Here is a 22034-nt window from a genome sequence, read left to right as displayed (position 1 = left end):
TTCCTGATGGAAGGAGTAGCCACTAAGCCTTATCTACCATTAGCATCTTAGTATAAATTTGTTTGCTGGATGTTTCCAGTGTGGTGGCTTTCTGGGAGCTAGACAGTGAACACAACATAGGAAAGGGTAGGACAATAGGTCCATGACATAGGATACTACCCCAGGAATATAGATCTGTTTGAGCATCAAAGGGAGGACCCAGAGAAGAAAAAAGAAATTATTAAAAGCCTTCAGAATTAGGAATTAGAGAAATGAAGTGCTCTGAATGAGTGTTTTATTATAGTAATCTACAAAATCATGGGCATAACCTTATATAGATTTGTAGTAGTAAAATTTTATCTACTAAAGCACTTCACTGCATTATTTAAAATGTCTGAATTGTCATCTCTAGTCTATAATAATTTTTCTTTGCTTCCAAAGAAGATGAAGTAGTCTGATAAAAATTATTTAACTCAATTAAATTATGTAAATTGAAACAAATTGTCCAAGCATGTAGACTTCTTATGATACTTATATTTCTAATAGGTATTTTTAATGCGTTTTTTACATACTCATTACTTATATTTTGAAAAACCATAGATTTTTTAAATTACGCACATTTCCATTACCCAGACATTTCCATTACCCAAACATGACATACCCAAACTGTTAATATTTTAGTAAATTTTCTTTTGACATTTCTTCTCTATATTATCTTTAAAAGGCAATAGAGTTAAAACAATTTTGTATACGTACTTTTGTTCCCTGCTTTTTTCACTTGTACCTTTCTTAAATATTTTCCATGTTATTTACATAATTATAACCATCCCTTTTAATAGTTGTATTATATTCCATTAGGTAGATACGTATATTATGTATTTCTAAAGTTTTGCTTTTATAGGTAGTGCTGTGATGAACATCTCACTGTATATTTTTTGTGTTTAGAATTCCCAGAAGTGGAATTTTGGGACAAAGGGTATGAACATTGTTAATGTTTCTGATAAATGTTGACAAATTACTTTCTAAAAGTAGACTGTGCTTTTCCAGTAAATTCAGTATTTAAAAAGCTTAAGCCACTTTGTCATCAGTAGTATATACCTCGTTTCAAATGTTCCCACGTTATGTTTATTAAAAAGCCTTGCTATTTAAGAGATGAGATGGAAACTGTAATGCAACATTCTTTACTATAAAAGGTGAATTATTTTTGGTCCTCCATTTTGGACCCCCTTTGGTTACCATTGCTTCAAAATGAAAAGATATATATATATATAAAATATATAATAATATAATAATAAATTGTGTAATTGAGTTTATGAAAATATTTATATGCGAGATGGCATAGAGAAGGATATAAATGATTTTTTACTACAGTGCTTAAATGTTTTAAATGAAATTATAGTTTCAGTAAAAGTAAAAATGTTTGCTTTCTTTTTTAAATAGCAAAGTTTGGTGGATAAAGTATCTCGAAGACAGAGACCTGATATGAACATGTTATTTCTAAATATGAAAGTAAGACGGACACATCTGGTTAGTGATTCGCTTGATGAGGTATAGATCATTTATTCCAAAATGGTACTAATTGATTAAAGCTTTCAATAAATTCTACAATATGGTGTATAACTAAAGTCTTAGTAATCTGTTTTTCATTTTTGTATGCCAGTAAGTGTGCTTCCTTATACTCTGGTACCATCGTTAAAATCAGTTATGTATTCACAATTGAGCCTTATGTTCGTTATTTATGTTTATTAATGGTTTGTTGTTAGCTCCCCAGAAAAGGATTTTATGTAGAACACTTAAGTGAGCAGTCTGTGTTTCTGAATATGTAACTAAGATTCCGGACCCACCTTTGTGACTTGCTAGGTGTGTAACAAGGCATTTTAACTTCTCCAGGCCTGAGATGACTCATCTTTAAAATTAGAGGTCTGACCTCCAGGAGATACTGAGTGTACTCAGGCCCAAACATACTTCGGTTGTATGGAGCTTCATGAATGTTCAGTGCTTCAGCCAGGTCTTCATGTGGCTATTTTAAGATAAGGGCTAATTTTGTTATGTGATTTTTAAAATCAGGAAGGAAAGTTAAAGAAAAGGAAATTAAATATTTTATGATATAACCTGCTAAATTAAAATCTTGGAGGCAATATGATACCAGGAGACAGTAACTTTGGGCAAGGTACTTGACCCTCTAATTCTTTCTCTTGATCTCTACAACAAACATAATAATGCTTAATTCACACAGTAACTGACAAATTATTGGATAAATGGGATGGAGGGAGTTTTGTGACATTTTAAATAAAGAAAAGATTGCCTAATGCATTTCCCAGAATTGAAAAAGTTAATTTCCTTTTTACTGGCTTTTGTTCTTCTCTACCATATAATTTTTTCAAATAGTTGACCCGGAAAAGAGCAGACTTAAAAAAGAAGCTGAAAGTTACATTTGTAGGGGAAGCTGGTTTGGACATGGGTGGCTTGACTAAAGAGTGGTTCCTTCTTCTGATTCGCCAAATTTTTCATCCGGATTATGGTGAGTATTCAATTTTTATGAACAGTGTTTCTTCATAATTGTTAGATTAAGTAGACACTCTTATTTTTAACCTACCCTATAACTTCATAGATTTTTTTGTCAACCATAAATGTTGAATAATTTAAGGATTGTTATTTACATTTTTAAAAGTGAGCAAACTAATGAATGAAATGTTCATTATCTTACTGGGAATCCTACACAAAAAAGACTGAAAGTATATATTTGCAAGGCAACATCCCCATCTTTCCTGAATAAACCAAATCCATGAAATTTGTCATTGAAATAAAGAATATTCAGAATTTAAAAACAAGACTATAGCTTGCTCTACACTAATACTTGAAGCTTCTTTCATTAGATTTTGAGCCATTTTGATAAATAAGAATTCATTAATTTTTAAGACAAAAGTAAGCTTTGAAATTTAAATTTTATCTTAGAGGAAACACCTATATAATCCTTAGTGTCTGTAAAAGATTTTTCTTCAAAGAGAGTTTTAAATGTTTTTCTTACTCTATTTTGTATATATGTATATATAACCTCTTTCTGGCAATGGGTAATGGAGATGATATGAATAAATTAAAATCTCCAGGAAACCCTCAGAATTAATTTTGATCATAACTTAAAAACTATCGTTTCTGTAAAAGAAAATCAGCCGATTTAGTTTTCTTTTTAGCCCATGTATACCCTTGGTTCAGGATGCCAATAAACAGTAAAATGCTCTTACCCATCATTGTGCATGTTTTATATATTTTAACATGAAAGATGATTTGTAACAACTATTGCTGAAATGTTTTGCTTCTAATAGATGAGATATTATGTACATTTTTAGTACTTTGATTTTTTTAATCAGTCATGTTAATGAAAATATGTTTCTTTTTTTCAGGCATGTTTACATATCACAAGGATTCACACTGCCATTGGTTTAGCAGTTTTAAATGTGATAACTATTCTGAATTCCGATTGGTTGGAATTGTATCCTTTAAACTTTCCACTAGGAGGTGCTAGTACACTAGAGATATTAAATTTTAGCTGACTTTTGGAAGCTGTTCACATTAAGCCTTTTATTCAGATTTAACATTCTTGTCAAATTTACTAATAGATTTTCAATTATTTGCAGTATCACAGCTATAAAATGTCACCAGACTTAATTAATTAAAAGGGATTATGATTTTTTTATATTTTTCTCTGAAAATATGATCTCAAAATAAAAATCGTTATTTCCTATTTCATATATTATCTGAATTATCAGAAAATTAAGACATTTTTAAAATTAAAGTATCTTTTCCATTCCTAATGAACTCTTTTTTCTGTTCTTTTACTTTGTGCTTATTTCACTTAGTTTAATAAATTGTAATTGTGGAAATTAAATCTAGGTCTTTAATATGCCCTTAAATCTGGAAACTTCCATAAAAATTAAAAACTGAATGGAATGGGAATATTTAAAGTATATGGCATTATTGTGTAGTGTTTTTTTAAATTATATAAATCCCTGTGCCATCCTCTGATCCCTATTAGGTGGAGTGGAGAGGACATTCCTGCATTGGGGAGGAGATTGGAAAAGACTGCTACCACATTTACTTTTTTAATTCTAAGAAATATGATTGTCTATGGAAGAAAGGAAGAGTAAATAAATGAGCAAGCACTGGAGATACCAAGGTTAAAAGAAGGGAAAATATCCAGCTTTAAGAAGTTGACCATCTAGGGGCGCCTGGGTAGTGCAGTTGTTAAAGCGTCTGCCTTTGGCTCAGGGCGTGATCCTGGCGTGCCGGGATCGAGTCCCACATCGGGCTCCTCCGCTGGGAGCCTGCTTCTTCCTCTCCCACTCCCCCTGCTGTGTTCCCTCTCTCGCTGGCTGTCTCTCTGTCACATAAATAATAAAATCTTAAAAAAAAAAAGTTTACTATCTAGTTAGGCAGATGACCCCCAATTCAAGGTCATCAGTTCTCAGAGACTCATCTTTGACATTGAGTGCTAAGGAGTTCTGAGAAGGAAAAGAGTTGGTGTATTCTTCCCAGAGAAGGTAGAGGTTTAAAAATGGAGCCATTCTATTTGATTGGCACAGGGCTGGAGAGAACAGGACAGACTGGGAGAATGGCTAGAAACCAGGCTGCATTGTCCTGGGCTTGTTACAGAGGAGTGTCCAGGCCCCTTGACTGAAGCAGAGGACACCCTGGGAGTAAGAGGACACCTTCAGCAAAGGAATCAGGAGTGATCTTAGAGAAGGCTTGGAATGTTCAGTTGCATTTGTTGGAATAAATCCTGAGGAACGTATATTAAAATTGAGAAAGTGAATGGAAGAAAAGTTAGCAGGGAGAAAACTGCCCATTAAGATGGTAAACCTAATTTGAAATTTTGTATATGTCGTCATGTCCGAAGGTCCAAAGCACCAAGTTCCACAATATGGAGTGCTCATCAATTCTTAGACGTCTGTTTTTATAGTGTTATCTACAGTAATCATTTGTTGAATGTTACAGTTTCATCGAAGGCCTGAGTCACCAATACTTCTCACTATACTACGAGCTATTTGAATTCCCTGATATATATGTTTGTCATACTTTACATTCTTATCGCAGCTTAGATTTGGATGATATTTTGACTTTCTCATATTTATAATGCAGTATTAGATCTTAGCTTAAATCACATTTTTAGAATGGTGTTATACATAAAATCATAAGTTTACTAAATGGCTTCTTTTGCAGTAGGCATTAGTTTCTATTCAATCATTACCCAAAAGACCAAGCTCATTAAGCATATTTACATATGCTGCACATTTCAAGTTAATTAATTAAATTAAATAACAGGGTTTTCACAATCTGTTCTGTTTGCACCACCTGATGCCTCAGTGGTCCAGCGGAATTCCCCCATCCTTATCTTATCCTTGCTTCAACCAGCACGGGTTGACTTGGTATGAAATGAAACACTGTGGTCTACATATGAAACTGCCCTGTGGCAAATCTTATGGGCCTGCTTCCTCATCTGCTAAAAACCTGCCTTTAGGGTTATAATTTTTTTAATTTTTAATGAAAAATGCTTAGAACTTGTCACTGTGATAGAAGATCATAAATGGTAACCATCATAGTATTATGGTCACTGTCAGTGTTGCTATTATCACAAGTATGGAATCATTTTCAGTCTCTGTCCCTTGAATACACTGCTCAGTCTCTGTTGATACAGTTATCTATAAAATAATACATCTATTCCTTAAATTATTAACTTTCATTCTGACTTTGCTAATTGAAATACTCATTGTCTTCCAATTTTTAAAAATTATTTTCAGTAATTTATCCAGGCCATATGTTTAGATTTCCTTTTCAGCCTATAAAATTAATGACTTCCTTAATAACTTGATATAATAATCTTTATTTGACAGCTGAAATAGGACATTTAAAATCCTTCTTTCAACAAATGGATAAGTTACATTCTGCCATTTAAGTAATAAATAAATAAAATACAATTGGGCAGAGTTTATATATATAACATCTGTCGCTTTTAACCTCAACACTTTGTGTACACTCCGAGTAACAATAAAGGCCTTTCAAGTATTTCTGTAGGAGAGTAATTGCCTTGTTAGACTGTCAATAGCGCGTGTGTACATCTGTGTGTATGTGTGTCTGTGTCCATAGGTTTCTTCAGTTCAGCTCTCTTTACATGGTCTGTATTTAGTTTTAAAATAGTTAAAATGATCACCAAAATTAGTAGTGTGTTCTGCACTGAGTTCTGAATAAATTGCTGCTGCTGCTACTTATAAAATCACCAACAGCGTTTAAATTTAGAATAAATTTAGAAAATATTTTCTTGTAGTCAAATAATTTATGAAATGTCCGAAATTGCTGTCTGTTGTGATCTTAGATAAATTTTTCTTGGGGAATCATCAAATACTATCAACCGACCCCCCCCTTTTCACATGACTTTTGGTAATCAAGGAATTATATTATGTAAAATAAAAGGAAAATAAAGAAAAGGAAGTATGTGGGATTAATTAAAGTCAGTGTTAGATCTGGAAGAAGTATGCAAGAAATAGACTGATGCATAATTCAAAACTCATTCGTTGTCACGGATTTTATGTTAATGCTTAACATTCAGTATGCATAGCTTATGGGACTAGCTGTTTATAACAGCATTACCTTGGATATTCGTTTCCCCCCCTGCTGTTACAAGAAATTATTGAGCCCTCCCATCATTCCTAGTGATCAAAATATACCAGTAGGCATCTGCAGTGTGACCACTGACGACTTGTGTCAAATTATGCCTGTAAGTATAAAGTTATTGGTATCTTATTCCTTAATGCTAAATCATCTCTCTTCCACCTGAAGTCTTTCTCCTAATGCACCTCATTTTTAAATATAGTTTCTCTTTACCTATGCAACCCATCTCCTTTTTCCTCTAGCTTTCTCCTTCCTCATAGATATCACCCACTTTGCTGCACTCCTCAGCTCTTACAGCATAGCAGAACAGGCTTTGAAGTGAAAGAGACAGAGATTAGAATCCCGGCTCTGCCACTTACTAGCTCTGTGAACTTGGCCAAGTTGTTTAACTTTTCTGAGCTCTCATTTCCTTATGTGATCAATCAAAACTTCTATACGGGGCAATGATACGAGATAATAAAGCCCTTAGTACTTGATTACTTCTGTGAATTCTTATTAAGATGATACTGTGCAATATCAGTAACGGTGTCTGCAAAAACATCTCTAAAATAAACACAACAAATGAATTTCATGGTACCATCTCTTATAACATTCTTCTGTTCAGAAATTAGATTTCTCATCATCAAATTTAATCAAAGATTAAAATTTAGTAGAGGAGTGGATGCTATACATATCCTTCTGACAATCCCCGATAATATTATTTTTTACAGCTGAGTTTTAATAACTGTTGGTCAGCAGAAAATTCTCGGTAATATCTTTAGCAAATAGCCGAGATGTGGAGAATTTCTGTTGCTAAGTATTCCTATCTAAATATCCCTGTGTTTTAATGATCCGATGAGTTTGTGTAGGATTGGTGCCTTCCTGTGGAAGTTGAGATATCTCTCCAGAACATGTTTGGTTAGAAAACTACTCTTCATACTCCCTGGGGGTTGATATCGGACAAATTTTTCGAAGTTGGTTTATGATATTTTCAATTAAGAGCAAATATCCATAAGTCTTATAAATTCTTATAAGACTTAATAGTGGGGCACCTGGGTGGTTCTGCCCTGGGTGTGGAACCCGCTTAAGATTCTCTCTCTCCCTCTGCCTCTGCACCTCCCCCGCCCCCGAGCATGCACACTCTCTTTCTCAAAAACAAAAAAACAAAACAAAAATGACTTAACAGTTAGAAAAATAGTATGATATGGGAGTGCACAAGTTAATAGAGCAGGCTCTGATTAAGAAACTGAAAGTTCGGGGCGCCTGGGTGGCTCTGTCCGTTAAGCATCTGCCTTCAGCTCAGATCACGATCCCAGGATCCTGGGATCTCCCCACAGTCAGGCTCCCTGCTCAGTAGGGAGCCTGCTTCTCCCTCTCCCACTGTCCCCTGGCTCATGCTCTCACTCTCTCTCTATCTCAAATAAATAAATTAAAATCTTAAAAAAAAAAAGGTTCTCCCTTCTATAGTCTTATATCTGCAATATATGAGCTATGACTCTGGATTATTCACTTAATTTTCTTACCTGTAAAATGTTGGAAATAGACTAATCTCTGAGTTACCACGATCTCATTTTAGACTTTTGTAATTTTTTTAATTGCACATATTAAATTTCAGTCAAGTTTTTTTTACCAATTTTCTAATTTCATTACTGGTTTTTGCCAATAAATTGCCTCATTTTATCATTGAAACTGTTCAAATTTGGCTCATTTAGAGCCAGCTCTTTTTTAGTTAATGATATTTTATGAATGACTACACTGAAATATAGTTTTATATTATGGAGCTGAAGATTTCACTGTGCTAATTTCATATTCTTATGTTGGCCCTTTAATAATGAATCAAGATTCCTACATTCCTTCGACAAACCACCAGGATTGTCCTGTGGCAACAATAAGAAATCTTCCCAACCTTCATAGCTTTGTGAAAATTACACTTGAGGGTTTTAGATGAGAACAGAGGAGACCCAAGCATATCCTTGAATCAGCAACTATGATATTTCTTCTGCTTAACTCACTCCCAAATATGTTGTATTAAATAAGACCAGGTAGGGTATTCAAATGGTGTGTAAAAACAGTATTCAGTATATTCACACACTCTTTATCTAATTTTAGGTTTACAAAAATCATAAAAAGTTTATTCTGGTAATTTTAGAAATAGCATATTATAGTTAAGAATCTAAGACTGACCGTATAGGTAAACAAACAAAAAAATTCTCCTCAGAAATAGGGGTTTGAAAATACAAAGTCTGGAAATAAAGGGTCTGTAGTCCCCAATAAAACAGACCTGAATACATAACTTCATAACCTACTGACTTTGTATTTTGTCATTAAAAGTTTCATCTCTGAAAGATGATGGTAAGTCTTTTCCCCTGGGTTCACCTGGTAATCTGTGGCGTTCTTAAAAATTGCACACTCCCAATTATAATTTTCAGCATTCATAATTTTTATTAATAATTGAAGCAAATGATGACAGTCATACCAAATCTATGCCAGCCTAGATTTGTATAAAAATTTCTGATTTTTAAGAGAATGGAAAATTTATTATGTATTTAAGTATGTAAGATCATTCTATACTGTTGTTTACCTTTTCCTCTAATAATTTAAAATAAATTAAAACTTTAATTTTTTTCATAAAACCTGAAAAATATTTTTAAATACTGGGTCAGTTTTTCTGTTTGTAAATCTTTGTTCATGGATAACACAAGTTATAGGAAAATACTACTTCTGCTGTTCCCAACTTTTTGAGGAGAAGGGCACTGTAACTGAAATGTAGAAACCACTTAACATGTATGAACTGTGTGTTTTTATGCTTAAAAATGAATCCTAAGAGCGCAGGTTTTTTTTTAAGTAATGATATTTTTATTTTTTTAAATGTTTTTAAATAATTTTTATTTTGTTATATTAGTCACCATACAGTACATCCCCAGTTTTTGATGCAATGTTCCATGATTCATTATTTGCGTATAACACCCAGTGCTCCATGCAATACGTGCCCTCCTTACTACCCATCACCAGCCTATCCCAATCCCCCACCCCTCTCCCCTCTGATGCCCTCAGTTTGTTTCCCAGAGTCCACAGTCTCTCATGCAGGTTTTTAAAGAATATACATTGAGAAATACTATGAATTCATAAAAAGTAATGTTGCAGATAGCAGTGAATTATGATGGAGACTGTGCTCTTCACTCTCTGCATGAGAACAGATTCCAGAGTTAAGCCTCTGTCATTTGAACTGGATGTTTTACATGACTTTCCCCAATGAGTTTTTCCAAACCTTTCACGTGGTAGAAATCATTAACAAGCATTCTATGCCCTGGAAAAATATATCTCAAATATTATCTTTGGTTCAAAATCTGAAAGAGTGTATCTACTCTGTCTCACATGTGAGTTCACTATGGTAGATTTGCTTAACTGTTTTAGGTAATATTATTTGTTTAAAAACACAGGTAACATTTCTTTTTACAGGAGTTGGCCCATGGGTTAAGTGAACTCCTCTCCTATGAAGGCAATGTTGAAGAAGATTTCTATTCAACATTCCAGGTACTGTTAAGGGCAAGTAGCTTTCTTTAACCATGTATTCCATATATGAAAAATGCCATTTGTTACTCAATACCTATCATTAGAAAAGATGAACAAGGATTAATCAACACACAGCATCCTTTATCATAAAGGGTCTTACCTTGATAAAGCAGGACAGCGCAGCAGGCACGGATAGATGACTAGTCAAGGAAAGTGCCCAGAGAAATTCCCCAAGGGGGCAGGCACTCTGCTAGGCACCTGCCATATTCCCTTGACTCAGCCACTTTCTCAGAGCTTTTCAGCTTCTAAAAATAAGTCTCTCGTGTAGCTTCAATACAAGAAGTTAGGAGCAGAAACTAATGGATCAGACCAAAGTGGTCTCATTTCCTCTCCCCTAATAGCAATTGGGAGATGGAAGTCAGTAATCCACAAAGCTCCAAGACCTGAATATTGTCTAAGTGGCCACACAAGTTGATGAACAGCAGTAAGGTATTCATCTGTGCTCAACAGAGAGGGTTAAGTCCCTGTAGTTTGTATGTTGAAAAGGGGAGGGACGGAACCTGTTCTTAAATTTTCACAAATCTGTTCATTGAAGCCTATTATTATATTAACCATACCAATAAATGTGTTGGAATCTCCCAACAGGTTTTTCAAGAAGAATTTGGAATAATTAAGTCCTACAATTTAAAGCCAGGTGGTGATAAAATTCCAGTTACCAATCAAAATAGGAAAGGTAAGTAGACACCATTTCTTAATTGAAATGCATGAACATTTTCCATTTACTTTTACTATTTAACGGATGTAAAATTGCTTTCCAGAATATGTACAGCTTTATATTGACTTTCTTCTCAACAAATCCATCTATAAGCAGTTTGCTGCATTTTATTATGGGTTTCATAGTGTGTGTGCTTCAAATGCTCTGATGGTGAGTTTAAAACTAAATTAGCTTTTATTTTTATTTATTTATTTATTTTTAAATATTTTATTTATTTATTTAACAGAGACAGCCAGTGAGAGAGGGAACACAAGCAGGGGGAGTGGGAGAGGAAGAAGCAGGCTCATAGCGGAGGAACCTGATGTGGGGCTTGATCCCAGCGTTCTGGGATCACGCCCTGAGCCGAAGGCAGACGCTTAACGACTGCGCCACCCAGGCGCCCCTAAAACTAAATTAGCTTTTAATTAGATTTTGTAATACTATAATATTGACAAATAAGTCCTTAAATAGATAAGCTTCTAAAATAGAAAATATTTTTTACTTTTTAAATGTAGACTAGAAATAAAAATAGTTTTCTCATTTTGGCCTTTATTTTCTAATGGGAGAAAAGACCAGTCATCTCCATTTTTCTTTCCTTGGGCTCTGTCTTATACTATGTCGTTTGGGGCTTTAAGAATTTTCCTTAAGAGCAGATGAAGAGAGCCTATAGGCCCAAGATCTTAATACTGAGGGACAAAGCACAGAGAACAGAGTTAACATGTCAGCTCCAGGGCCGAAGCCACAACTTCTTCTGATTAGGGAACGTATTCATAATTGCTTCCTGCTGCAACTCTAAGTTACCTTTTTCCATAGGAAGTAGTTTGTCCTCAGAGGCATGATGAACTCTGGTTGGTTTGACATGCCTTAGCCATGTGAAGATGCGTTAGCTGCCATTTAGAGCACCGTGTCAGATGAAAGTCGGCAGGAGTCTTCTCACGAAGCCCTGCTCTCCGCCCCAGCTACGCAGGGTGCGCTCCGGCGTGCCACCTGTATCTCCCCTCGGTTTTATTATAGCATGTGGAGTAAGGTCTTCCATTTGAGTTATTATTATAGGAGAGAGCTGGTTTTAAGGTAACTTCTATCTCATATTTGTTGTTAAAAGCACCTTTGAAAAGGGAGCACCTTATTGAGCTCTAACTGGGTTTTGTGTGTGACGCACTGCTAGTTGTGGGAGTGGAGGGAGGGAAAATAAGAATTGAATGGCACAGCATGGTCTCTGTTCTTAAGTTTTAATCTCTTTAGGTGAGACACAACTTACGTAGGTGAAAAAACCAGGGAACTACACGAGGCAGACTATAACCAAGTACCCAACTCTGCCGTGCACCTGGGAGGCGCGTGGATATCGGAAGGAGGCTGGAATGGCTAAGAGAGTTTCAAGCAGGCTTCAGGGGAAGAGTTGTCATTTGAATTCACGCTTAGTCACCTGCTTGTTTTTCCCACAAATTGCTAATTACTATTTGCAAAAGGGACAGCCTAATAGTTTGACAAGATTTATAAACTTTCAGAAGCAAAAATATCTTAACCTCAGTAGAAAACTAAAAATGGAGAGTTATCCTTAATAAAAATGGCCTGATTTACTATAAAGAAGTCATGTGTTTTGTAATTTGATTCAGTGAAGATAATTCCAATTTCATTTTTTAATAATTACTTTAATTACTAATAATTACTTTAATAATCACTTTTTATTATCATTTTTGGAAAATAATTATTGGCAGTTGCTTCGTCCAGAAGAGGTTGAGATTCTGGTCTGCGGAAGTCCCGAGCTGGACATGCACGCTCTGCAGAGAAGTACTCAGTACGATGGCTACGCGAAAACAGACTTAACTATAAGGTTAGCTCAGTCTATTTCTGACAGTGAGGTTGCCGGGGAGGGAGCGGAAGAGAATGTGACTTATTTGTACAATTTACAATCTTTAAATCAAGTAAGTTAGCTGAAATATTGTAGAGTCCCACCCTGCCTTATTTTATCTTTAGAAAGTAATGTGAGAATATTAAATATGAAATCACTTAGCAATCCCCTGAGAGAAAGTGACATAAATAAGTTTCAACAAAAGTATAAAGATTTTTTTTTTCAGATCTTTTTTTAGAGAGAGAGTGCGTGAGCTGTGGTGGGGCAGGGGCAGAGAGAAGGAGAGAGAGAACTTTAAGTGGGCTCCACACCCAGCGCAGAGCCCAGCATGGGGCTCAATCTCATGACCCTGTGATTATGACCTGAGCCAAAATCAGGAGTTGGATACTTACCCTACTGAGCCACCCAGGTGCCCCAAGATTTTACTTTTTTAAAAAATGACTTTGGTTCTAGAATTCGGGGATGCTATACTTATAAATAGCATTTTACTAGTGCTGTGCTGAAAAAAAAATGAGACTTGTAAATTACATAGGCGAAAAATGGCTTTTGTACTATCTACTGTTGGACTACTTTTATAATTCTATAAAGATGTTACTTTGGGGGTGCCTGGGTGGCTCAGTTGGGGTTTCACCTCAGGTCTTGATCTCAGGGTTTTGAGCTCAAGCCCGGAGTTGGACTCCATGCTGGGCATGGAGCCTACTTTAAAAAAAATGGTGGTTTCATAATAATGTTAGTCAAAAATCTAATTCATATATAGAAGCTTGTCATTCCTTAACTTCACATTAAGGGCTATTATGTATGTTTAAGAGAAGTTTTTTCCTTAGAGCTTACTTTATGTTACTTTATTCTGATCTGCAGAATTTTTGACAAGACATTTTATATAAATTTCCTTTGGTGTTCTCTAGATATTTTTGGGATGTTGTGCTTGGATTTCCTCTTGATCTGCAAAAGAAGTTGCTACATTTTACTACAGGAAGTGACAGAGTACCTGTAGGTGGAATGGCCGACTTGAACTTTAAAATCTCAAAGAATGAAACTTCTACTAACTGGTAAATTTCCAGATTGTAATTTTATTTTTAATCTGTAAGTTTTGCTAATAATAATATGTTTGGAATTAGAGGATTCTTTCAGTCAGAAGTCATTTTTGTAGAAAAAAAATCTTGGGAGTAAATACAGCCTCGAGAGAGCATGCATTAAAGTTCTCTGTTCATTTTTAAGACTTACCAATACTAATAACTCCTTTCTATCAACGTTTTACTTTGCTAAGTCGGCTGCTTTGTAGTCTCTTTTAGAATCTATCTGGCTTTTAGTGGTACATTGTATTATGTTCATTTTTATTTCAAGGTGTTTTTTATTAAAAATATTAAGGTGAGTTTTTTCGCTTGTATTACAGTTCGTTCACGAAGTCCTCTAATAGTAGTCATTTTTTTTATATCTAGTGCGTTTTGCATATGAAGGTTGTAATGATGGCTTTGTTTTCTAATAGTATTGACGGGTTGATGCTAATCTACTTGTTTTCCCAAACACCTTATAATTTCTAAAGCTGATATGAGTAGACACTGTTTTTATTAGAATCATTCTTTTCTCCCACCCAATATATTCCCTGAGCTTTGTCAGCTCTTTCTTTCATGTTAGAACTGGACCCCGTCCTTTCCTTTCCCACGGCCATCACCCTGGTGGAGTTGCTTTTTGCCTCATTCCTAGCTTACTGAAATGGCCTTCTTCCTGGTCTACTTGCTCAGATTCTTCCCTTTTTAATTATTTTATCCTATTAAATTCATTTTCCTTAACACTGCTTTGTTCATGGTATGTCCTTGGGCCGTAATACCTTTACTGCTCTCCTTCAGTGTAAGTTCTAGACTCTAGAGCCTATCCACTAAAGCTCTGCAGTCTTCTCCCCAAGATTACAGATCAGTTTTCCTTTCTTGTCATGCTTTAGTCAGCAGGTGATTTTGCTCTTCCTTAGACACATTTTGTGTCTAACATTCACTTGCTGTCTATCTGCTCAAGAAAGTTCTACCCCTCCTTAAAGACCCACTTTCTCATCAACTTTCTCTGTGAAGCCAAAAATCGTAGTTCCTTCGATGCGCTCCTCAAATATTTAATAGAAATCCTTTGTCACTTAGCGTCTCGCACCTTTATCTTAGTCATTTAGCCCCTCAAGGCAGAGGCCATGCCTTATACATCTTTGTATTCTTCAAATAGCCACAGTATGTATTAGGTGCTCAATAAATGTTTCCTGAATGAATAGTTCCATCAACATCAACATTATATTAAACTACAAAACAAATATTTATACATGTATGTATATAATTAAGAAATGTCTAAATAAGATTTACAAGTAAAACCTAAAATGAAAAAAATTTCAAAAGAAGCTTTTTTTAAGGTTATAGGCTTATTTACTTAACAGAAATTGATGTTCCAGAATATTGACTAACAACAATATTGTCAATGTAGAAAGAGTAACCTGAGGGGGGCTGAGTGGCTCAGTTAGGGTCAAACGCTCAACTCTTGATTTTGGCTCCGACCTTGATCTCAGTGTTGTGAGTTTAAGCCTCACATTGGGCTCCACACCCAGCATGGAGCCTACTTTAACAATAAGAAAATAAGAAAATAAATAAATAAGGTCATATGAGTAATGTAATTTAATACAAAAGTGGTATTACATCTGAACTTTTCCTATTGTTATTTCAGGGATTGTTTTGTAAGCACATGTGGTTTAGGCATGAATCTTCCACAGCTCTAGGATTTGCAGTAGGACATTCACATAGATTAAATATAGTTGTCCATCAAAGATCTGTACATCACCATTATAGAGCCACTAGATTTTTGTTAAATGAGAATGTTGAATTTTTACATGGTAACAGTATTGGTGTGGGGTCAGACTGATCTGGGTTTGATTATCAGGTCTACAACTTTACCAGCTCTATAGTGTCGAACAGATTACTTAGCCTGTATGTTTCCATGTTTAGTTTCCCTCATCAGTAAAATGAGGATAACAAAAACCACTTTTTAGGTTGCTTTGAGGCTTAAATTAAACACTGCATATTAGCACGGTGCTTGTCATAGACCAAGCACTCAATAAATGCAAACTGATTATAACAGTTTTAAGTCTTTTCATACGGAGAGCTGGCAAAGTTTAGTTTCTAACCTACAAACTTCTTTGAAAATGTTCTCCTTTTTTTCTGGCACATTCTCTATTTTTTTTTCACTGACTTCTCTGATGGCTGTTCTGACGCTGCCGAAGTTCATAAAGTCTGCAGGAAGGGCCTAAGAAAGGGTAGCAATCTAGAACGAAGATAAACAGTGTCATCAGGGAGAGGACCGGCGCTGGTCCAGAAGATTCCGAGGATGGATGCCGCATGTGCCTGAGGGCAGCGGCACTGAAAGAGTGGGCGTTAAGTATCCAGGAATGTTCTTTTTATTATTTTTGGACAATCAAGACTGAAATAATAGTAACAGTTGTATTACCCACTATTCTGCCAGGTGTTTTATGCACATAGCTCTTTAAATCTTTCAAACAACCAACTTGGATAGTTTACCCTGTTGTGGTGAAAAGGACACTGAGATGTGGAGACATGAAGCCACTCGAACAAGATCCCATGGCCAAAAAGTCGGGGAGCCAGCATTCAAATTCAGATCTGCCTCCAAGAGTAATGCCTCTAGGATGCAAATTTCACAAGAGCGCAGGGACATTGTCTGGTCTGTAAACCCAGCCCCTGGGTCTAGAACAACGGTGCCAGTACATAGTAGGTGCTCTGTAAGTATCTGCTCAGTGAAGGAATTAATGGGTCGCCTCTTAGCATAGAGAACTAGATTCGAATTGGCCATGTTTGACCATAGCTTAGCACGTATCCTGTATGTATTCTGAGACTTAGCATCTCTAAAAACAAATTTTTTCCCTAGGTTGCCTGTGGCCCACACCTGCTTCAATCAACTTTGCCTTCCCCCCTACAAGAGCAAAAAGGACCTAAAACAGAAATTGATCATTGGAATTTCAAATTCAGAAGGTTTTGGACTTGAGTAACCTAGAAGACTTGAAATATATTTATATGTAGCATTCACTTCCCTCTTATTGTGCCTTTAACCTTTTCATGTCTCTGTCTCACAACACCTGACAAAGCTCACCAACTTTAAAATACTGATTTTTTAAAAAATCAAATATGAAATACATTCAGTGGGGGAGGCATGATTTTCTAAAAACACAGAAATTGCTTGAGTGGGGAAAACACCAGATGGCAGAGACAGGTGTGGGTCCAGCCCCTCTTTTTTATAGCACTTTACCATTCTCCATAAGTAGTTTCTCACAGGTGTTCCACTGGGAAAGCAAAGCACAGTGAAGAGTGCGTTGACCGCGTAGTGGAGCCCGGTGGAGCCCGGTGGCAGATTGTGTGCTGCTGGCTCACACTAGCAACACACACAGCTACATTCGCATTCATGTAAGGCATGTAGCCATATTTTCATATAGAGGTAAACAACAACAGTATAAATGCAGTTTACAGGGTTTTTTTGATATACTGGCTTTGGTCCTATAAGATTCTTTTCAACTGTTGCTGAAAAGCATGTAAATAACTACATAATAGCCTGAGAATAATGGGATTTTGATAGTGCCATTTATTGCTAAAAGATTTATTTTTACAAAGTAAATTCAGGGTTTTAGATGTGTATACAGCTTTTACAAATCAACAAAGATGATTGTACAAGAGTGTTAACTATTTTCAGACTAATTGGATTCGAGGTTCTGTTCTTTTAAGTAATGTTAGTCTGCATGCACATGGGCGGTAAACTAGTTACTTTGAGTATTCTGTAATATTTGTATAATGATCATTTCTTCTTAAGGGTCAGGACATTAGAGGGGAAATCAGATCTAATTGTTGATAAATTAAGTCAATTACAAGCACAAAAGAAAAGAACTGTTTTTATATATACTTTGACTGATGTACAAGGCTTATTTCTAATATTTTTTGATCACCAGTTGTACTGAAACACTAATTTTGGGGAAAGGCTAGGATAAGATATTTGACAAAAGTGAATACAATAATAACATCTATGTCAAAATGATGTAGCTTGGTGTAAAAATAAAGTTCAACATTTTGGCCAAAATGATTGTATTTCACTGGATTCTGAATGTAGTAAATTCAAAAGTTACCCTTTTAGGCGTTTCTAAACAAGTAGCATGTAAAAAGAAACTACATTTTAAGTCAGACTGTAAATGGTTTTCTTTTTATTTACAGCAAATGAAGCAGTTTTATTGGCATGTTACAAATATTTCCGAATCAAGACTTCTCTATTATACTTTGATAGCTTTCCTTCAGGAAACTCTGAAGATACATTTGCAATAATAATGAAGCCAGCATTTAGTACCAGCATATGGTTCACAGGCAAATAATACCATCCCCCAGTTTTTTCTTAGTTACACTGTTTTCTTATTGCTATGCTTCCTACACCCAACCAGCAGAATTCTTTTAGGGTGGAGGAACGAATCAACTCGTTCTCCTGTAGTTCTAGAGCCAATTCTCAAATGTTTGAGGAATAGAGTTACTTAGTTTACTGTTCTCTTTGCGACGGAAGTGACTCTGCTTTTCCACTGGGTATACTATGTAAAGGATTCTTCTTAAAAATCTTGGAAAAGCCTAAGAAAGTTAAAGGCATGTTGGTTTGGTTTTGTTTGCTCTTGTTTTTTATCCATATGCAAATAAAACTGCTTCTCTGTTACACTGCTTGAACTAGAATGTAAGATGTTTAATGTAGGTTACTACTTACTAATAAGCACAAAAGAATCACGTATAAGAAATCAGACTTAAGTGTTTTAAATAAAATGTAAACAGAGTTTTTATTTGGTAGAGATGGAAAAATTGTGTTGGCTTGGTCTGCATGTTTAATGATGTGCTTGTATATCGATAGCTCTGTCACTTTTAAATAAGTACACAAGCAAGCCAAATTTTTAAATGACAAAGTCCATAAGCAACTAGAAAATTATTGTTGTCCATTGTTATTAAGTTGAAATTGGTATTTATCACTTAATTACACGTTGCCTTTATTTATTTATGTTGTTTTTGGTCTACAGTGTAATAATACCTCATTTTCCAAAAAAAAAAGAGAAACCACTGCTGTTCTATCTTGTTAATTTAAATAGCTAGAAAATTCATGTAGTTGCTTTTTAAAATATAATCTGTTAAAGAATTCTTGATTTTTCTATCTGCCACAGTAAATTAAAGCATTGTGCAGTATTTATCAGTATTTACAAAACGTCCTGTCCTTTTTAAATCTGCTTAATCATATTTTTGTCTGTATGATCAAAAGTTTTTAACAGTCTGTCTTTTTTGTACAAATCGTATTGTATTAAGTTCTTCGTTTCTGGATAAAATTTTTCAAATATTAAAGTTATAAATCAATCAGGCTTCAGCTCAATTTTTTAATATTAGGCAATTAATTAAAACCATAAGTTTAAAATATCTTATAAAAGCAAACTGTTCTCTTCATCACACTGTCTCTTAAACTAGTGCTTGGGAATTTGCTAATACGTAGAGCTTCAAGAGATATGTGTTGATATTGACACCAAATAAAACCAACTTCTTTCACATTATTTTCAGTATGAAATAACGTCTATCCAGTGTCTGGACGGTCACAGACCATTCTGTCAAATGAACGTTAAAACGCCACGGAGGCCACCTAGAAAGGAACCAAGTAAGACATTTCATTGGCCAACTTCAGATCTTAAGTATTCCTCCCCAAAACCATTAGTTTGGGCTTCTTCACCTTGCCCACATCCCCTATGCTTAAGGAAAAGAGAGAAGAGATTATGAGAATGTAGGGGACAATGTCATGAGTAATTCATGGGACAAGAGAGCTGACTGATTCATGGAAGATAGGGAGCTGGGTGGGAGGAAGAAAGACCAGGGTGGGTTTTCACAGTGGCAAATACGCGATCAGTTCACCCAGATGGCCACACAGCCTTTGGTCCTGTGTGGTGGTTACGAACCACACTTTGGAGCCAGACTGCCTGGGTTTGGGTTTGCTATTCACTAACTGTGTTTTTTTTGGGCCAATTACTTATTCTCCCCCGGCCTCAATTACTACGTGAAAATAATTAGTAAGTGGAAATAACAAACCTATCTAGTAAGTAGGCTTGTAGGAGGATTAAATGAGTCGATGTGTGTAAAGCACTCACCGCACGTGGCATATGTTAAACAATATGATGGGATGCAAGAGGGAGCATGGTGCTTACGTGTTGACCTTAAAACCACGGCTTCTGAAGGCTTCTGGGGGGTTTTGACTATCAGACACTGGGACAACCACAGATTAAAGAACACAAAGTGCTTCTGAGGCATTAAAATTGTGTTAGGAGAATATTTCTTTTTTTTTTTTTTTTGAGAATATTTCTTATTCCAGAAACAGTGCTTTAGAATTTATCCTTGTAGATGTCTCACTAGGCAACGGTTTTTTTTTTTTTTTTGCATCAATTTCTGTATTTTATTTTTTTATTTAAATTCATTAATTAACCTATAGTGTTTTATTAGTTTCAGAGGTGGAGGTCAGTGATTCATCGGTCTTATATTAATACCCAGTGCTCATTACATTACGTGCCCTCTTTAACGTCCATCATCCCATTCCCCCACCTCTCTCCCCTCCAGCAACCCTCAGTTGATTAAGAGTCTCTTACAGTTTGTCTGCCTCTCTGATTTTGTCTTGTTTTATTTTTCCCTCCCTTCCCCTATGATCCTCTGCTTTGTTTCTTAAATTCCACATGAGTGAGATTATATAATTGGCTTTCTGTGATTGACTTATTTTGCTTAGCATTAATAATACCTCTAGTTCTATCCACGTCATTGCAAATGGCAAGATTTCATTTTTTTGATGGCCGAGTAGTATTCCAGTTTGTGTGTGTGTGTGTGTGTGTGTGTGTGTGTGTGTGTGTGTGTGTGTGTATCTCACCTCTTCTTTATTCATCTGTCAGTGGACTTCTGAGTTCTTTCCATAGTTTGGCTATTGTGGACATTGCTGCTATAAACATTGGGGTGCAGATGCCCCTTCAGATCACTACATCTGTATCTTTGGGGTAAATACACACTAGTGCAATCACTGGGTCATTAGGGTAGCTCTATTTTCATCTTTTCGAGGAACCTCCATACTGTTTTCCAGAGTGGCCGCACCAGCTTGCATTCCCACCAACAGTGTAAGAGGGTTCCCCTTTCTCCACATCCTCTGGGCAAGGGTTTCTAATACTATTTTACAGATGTGTAAATGGCATAATTTTAAAACTCATAAATGGGGAGTTTATTTTTAATGAAACATTTCAAATACAGAGAAAAATTTCAGAAATTAATATAGTAAAACCATGTCCCCACACTCAGATCCAACAAATGTTAACATTTGCCCAACTTTATTTAAAAATAAAAAATTACAGGTGGAGTTGAAGCCCCTTTGTTTTTAATAATAATTTTTTATTATGTTAGTCATCGTAAAGTACATCCTTAGTTTTTGATGTAGTGTTCCATGATTCATTGTTTGCGTATAACACCCGGTGCTCCATGCAATACGTGCCCTCCTTAATGCCCATCACTGGCCTATCCCAGTCCCCCACCCCCCCTCCCCTCTGAAGCCCTCAGTTTGTTTTCCAGAGTCCATAGTCTCTTGTGGTTCATTCCCCCTTCTGTTTACCCCCCTTCATTCTTCCCTTCCTTCTCCTACCGATCTTCCTATTTCTTATGTTCCATAAATGAGTGAAACCATATGATAATTGTCTTTCTCTGCTTGACTTATTTCACTTGGCATAATCTCCAGTCCTGTCCATGTTGCTGCAAATGTTGTGTAATCGTTCTTTCTGATGGCTGAGTAATATTCCGCTGTATATATGGACCACATCTTCTTAATCCAGTCATCTGTTGAAGGGCATCTTGGCTCCTTCCACAATTTAGCTATTGTGGACAATGCTGCTATGAACAGCCCCTTTTTGTGCCCTTCTCCAATCCCAATACATTCTTTCCTTTCTCCATTAAGCTGCGGCGGCCGTGAACCCTTCCAGCACTGTCTTATATCCCTCTCACCCACGTGCCCGCCTATAAACACTAGACAGCATTGCCACAGTCGCATACCTAATATACTCTACTATCTGAATCCAACTGTCTACAGTCAATATTGTCTTTTCCAGGTTTATCCACGATTCTATGTTTAGATATAATTCACCCGTTTTAGTTGCAGAACGGAACCCTACTAAATGTATAAACACCACAGTTTGTAGATCTCTCCTTCACAGACTAACATTTAGGTGTTTTCACCAGGGTGAACCGGGCCACG

At 35.8% G+C, this 22034-nt stretch overlaps 1 protein-coding gene across 1 annotated transcript in view; it reads left to right on the top strand.

The window, feature by feature from the left end:
- Positions 1-19091, top strand: part of HECTD2 (HECT domain E3 ubiquitin protein ligase 2) — a 74814-nt gene extending 55723 nt beyond the window's left edge. The window contains exons 12-21 of the mRNA XM_045809996.2: positions 1420-1527; positions 2368-2500; positions 3381-3469; positions 6590-6748; positions 10081-10155; positions 10780-10867; positions 10953-11059; positions 12604-12719; positions 13643-13786; positions 16644-19091. Coding sequence (XP_045665952.1) covers positions 1420-1527; positions 2368-2500; positions 3381-3469; positions 6590-6748; positions 10081-10155; positions 10780-10867; positions 10953-11059; positions 12604-12719; positions 13643-13786; positions 16644-16764 — 1140 coding nt within the window. The 3' untranslated portion in view covers positions 16765-19091. The remainder of the gene's footprint in view (positions 1-1419; positions 1528-2367; positions 2501-3380; positions 3470-6589; positions 6749-10080; positions 10156-10779; positions 10868-10952; positions 11060-12603; positions 12720-13642; positions 13787-16643) is intronic.
- The last annotated feature ends 2943 nt before the right edge of the window (positions 19092-22034 follow it).

Source organism: Ursus americanus, chromosome 6 (genome assembly GCF_024610735.1).
Source record: "Ursus americanus isolate L20-20 chromosome 6, mUrsAme1.1.p, whole genome shotgun sequence".
Classification (NCBI taxonomy): Eukaryota; Metazoa; Chordata; class Mammalia; order Carnivora; family Ursidae; genus Ursus; species Ursus americanus.
The sequence above is the reverse complement of the archived record's forward strand: the minus strand, read 5'-3'. Positions and strand labels throughout refer to the sequence as shown.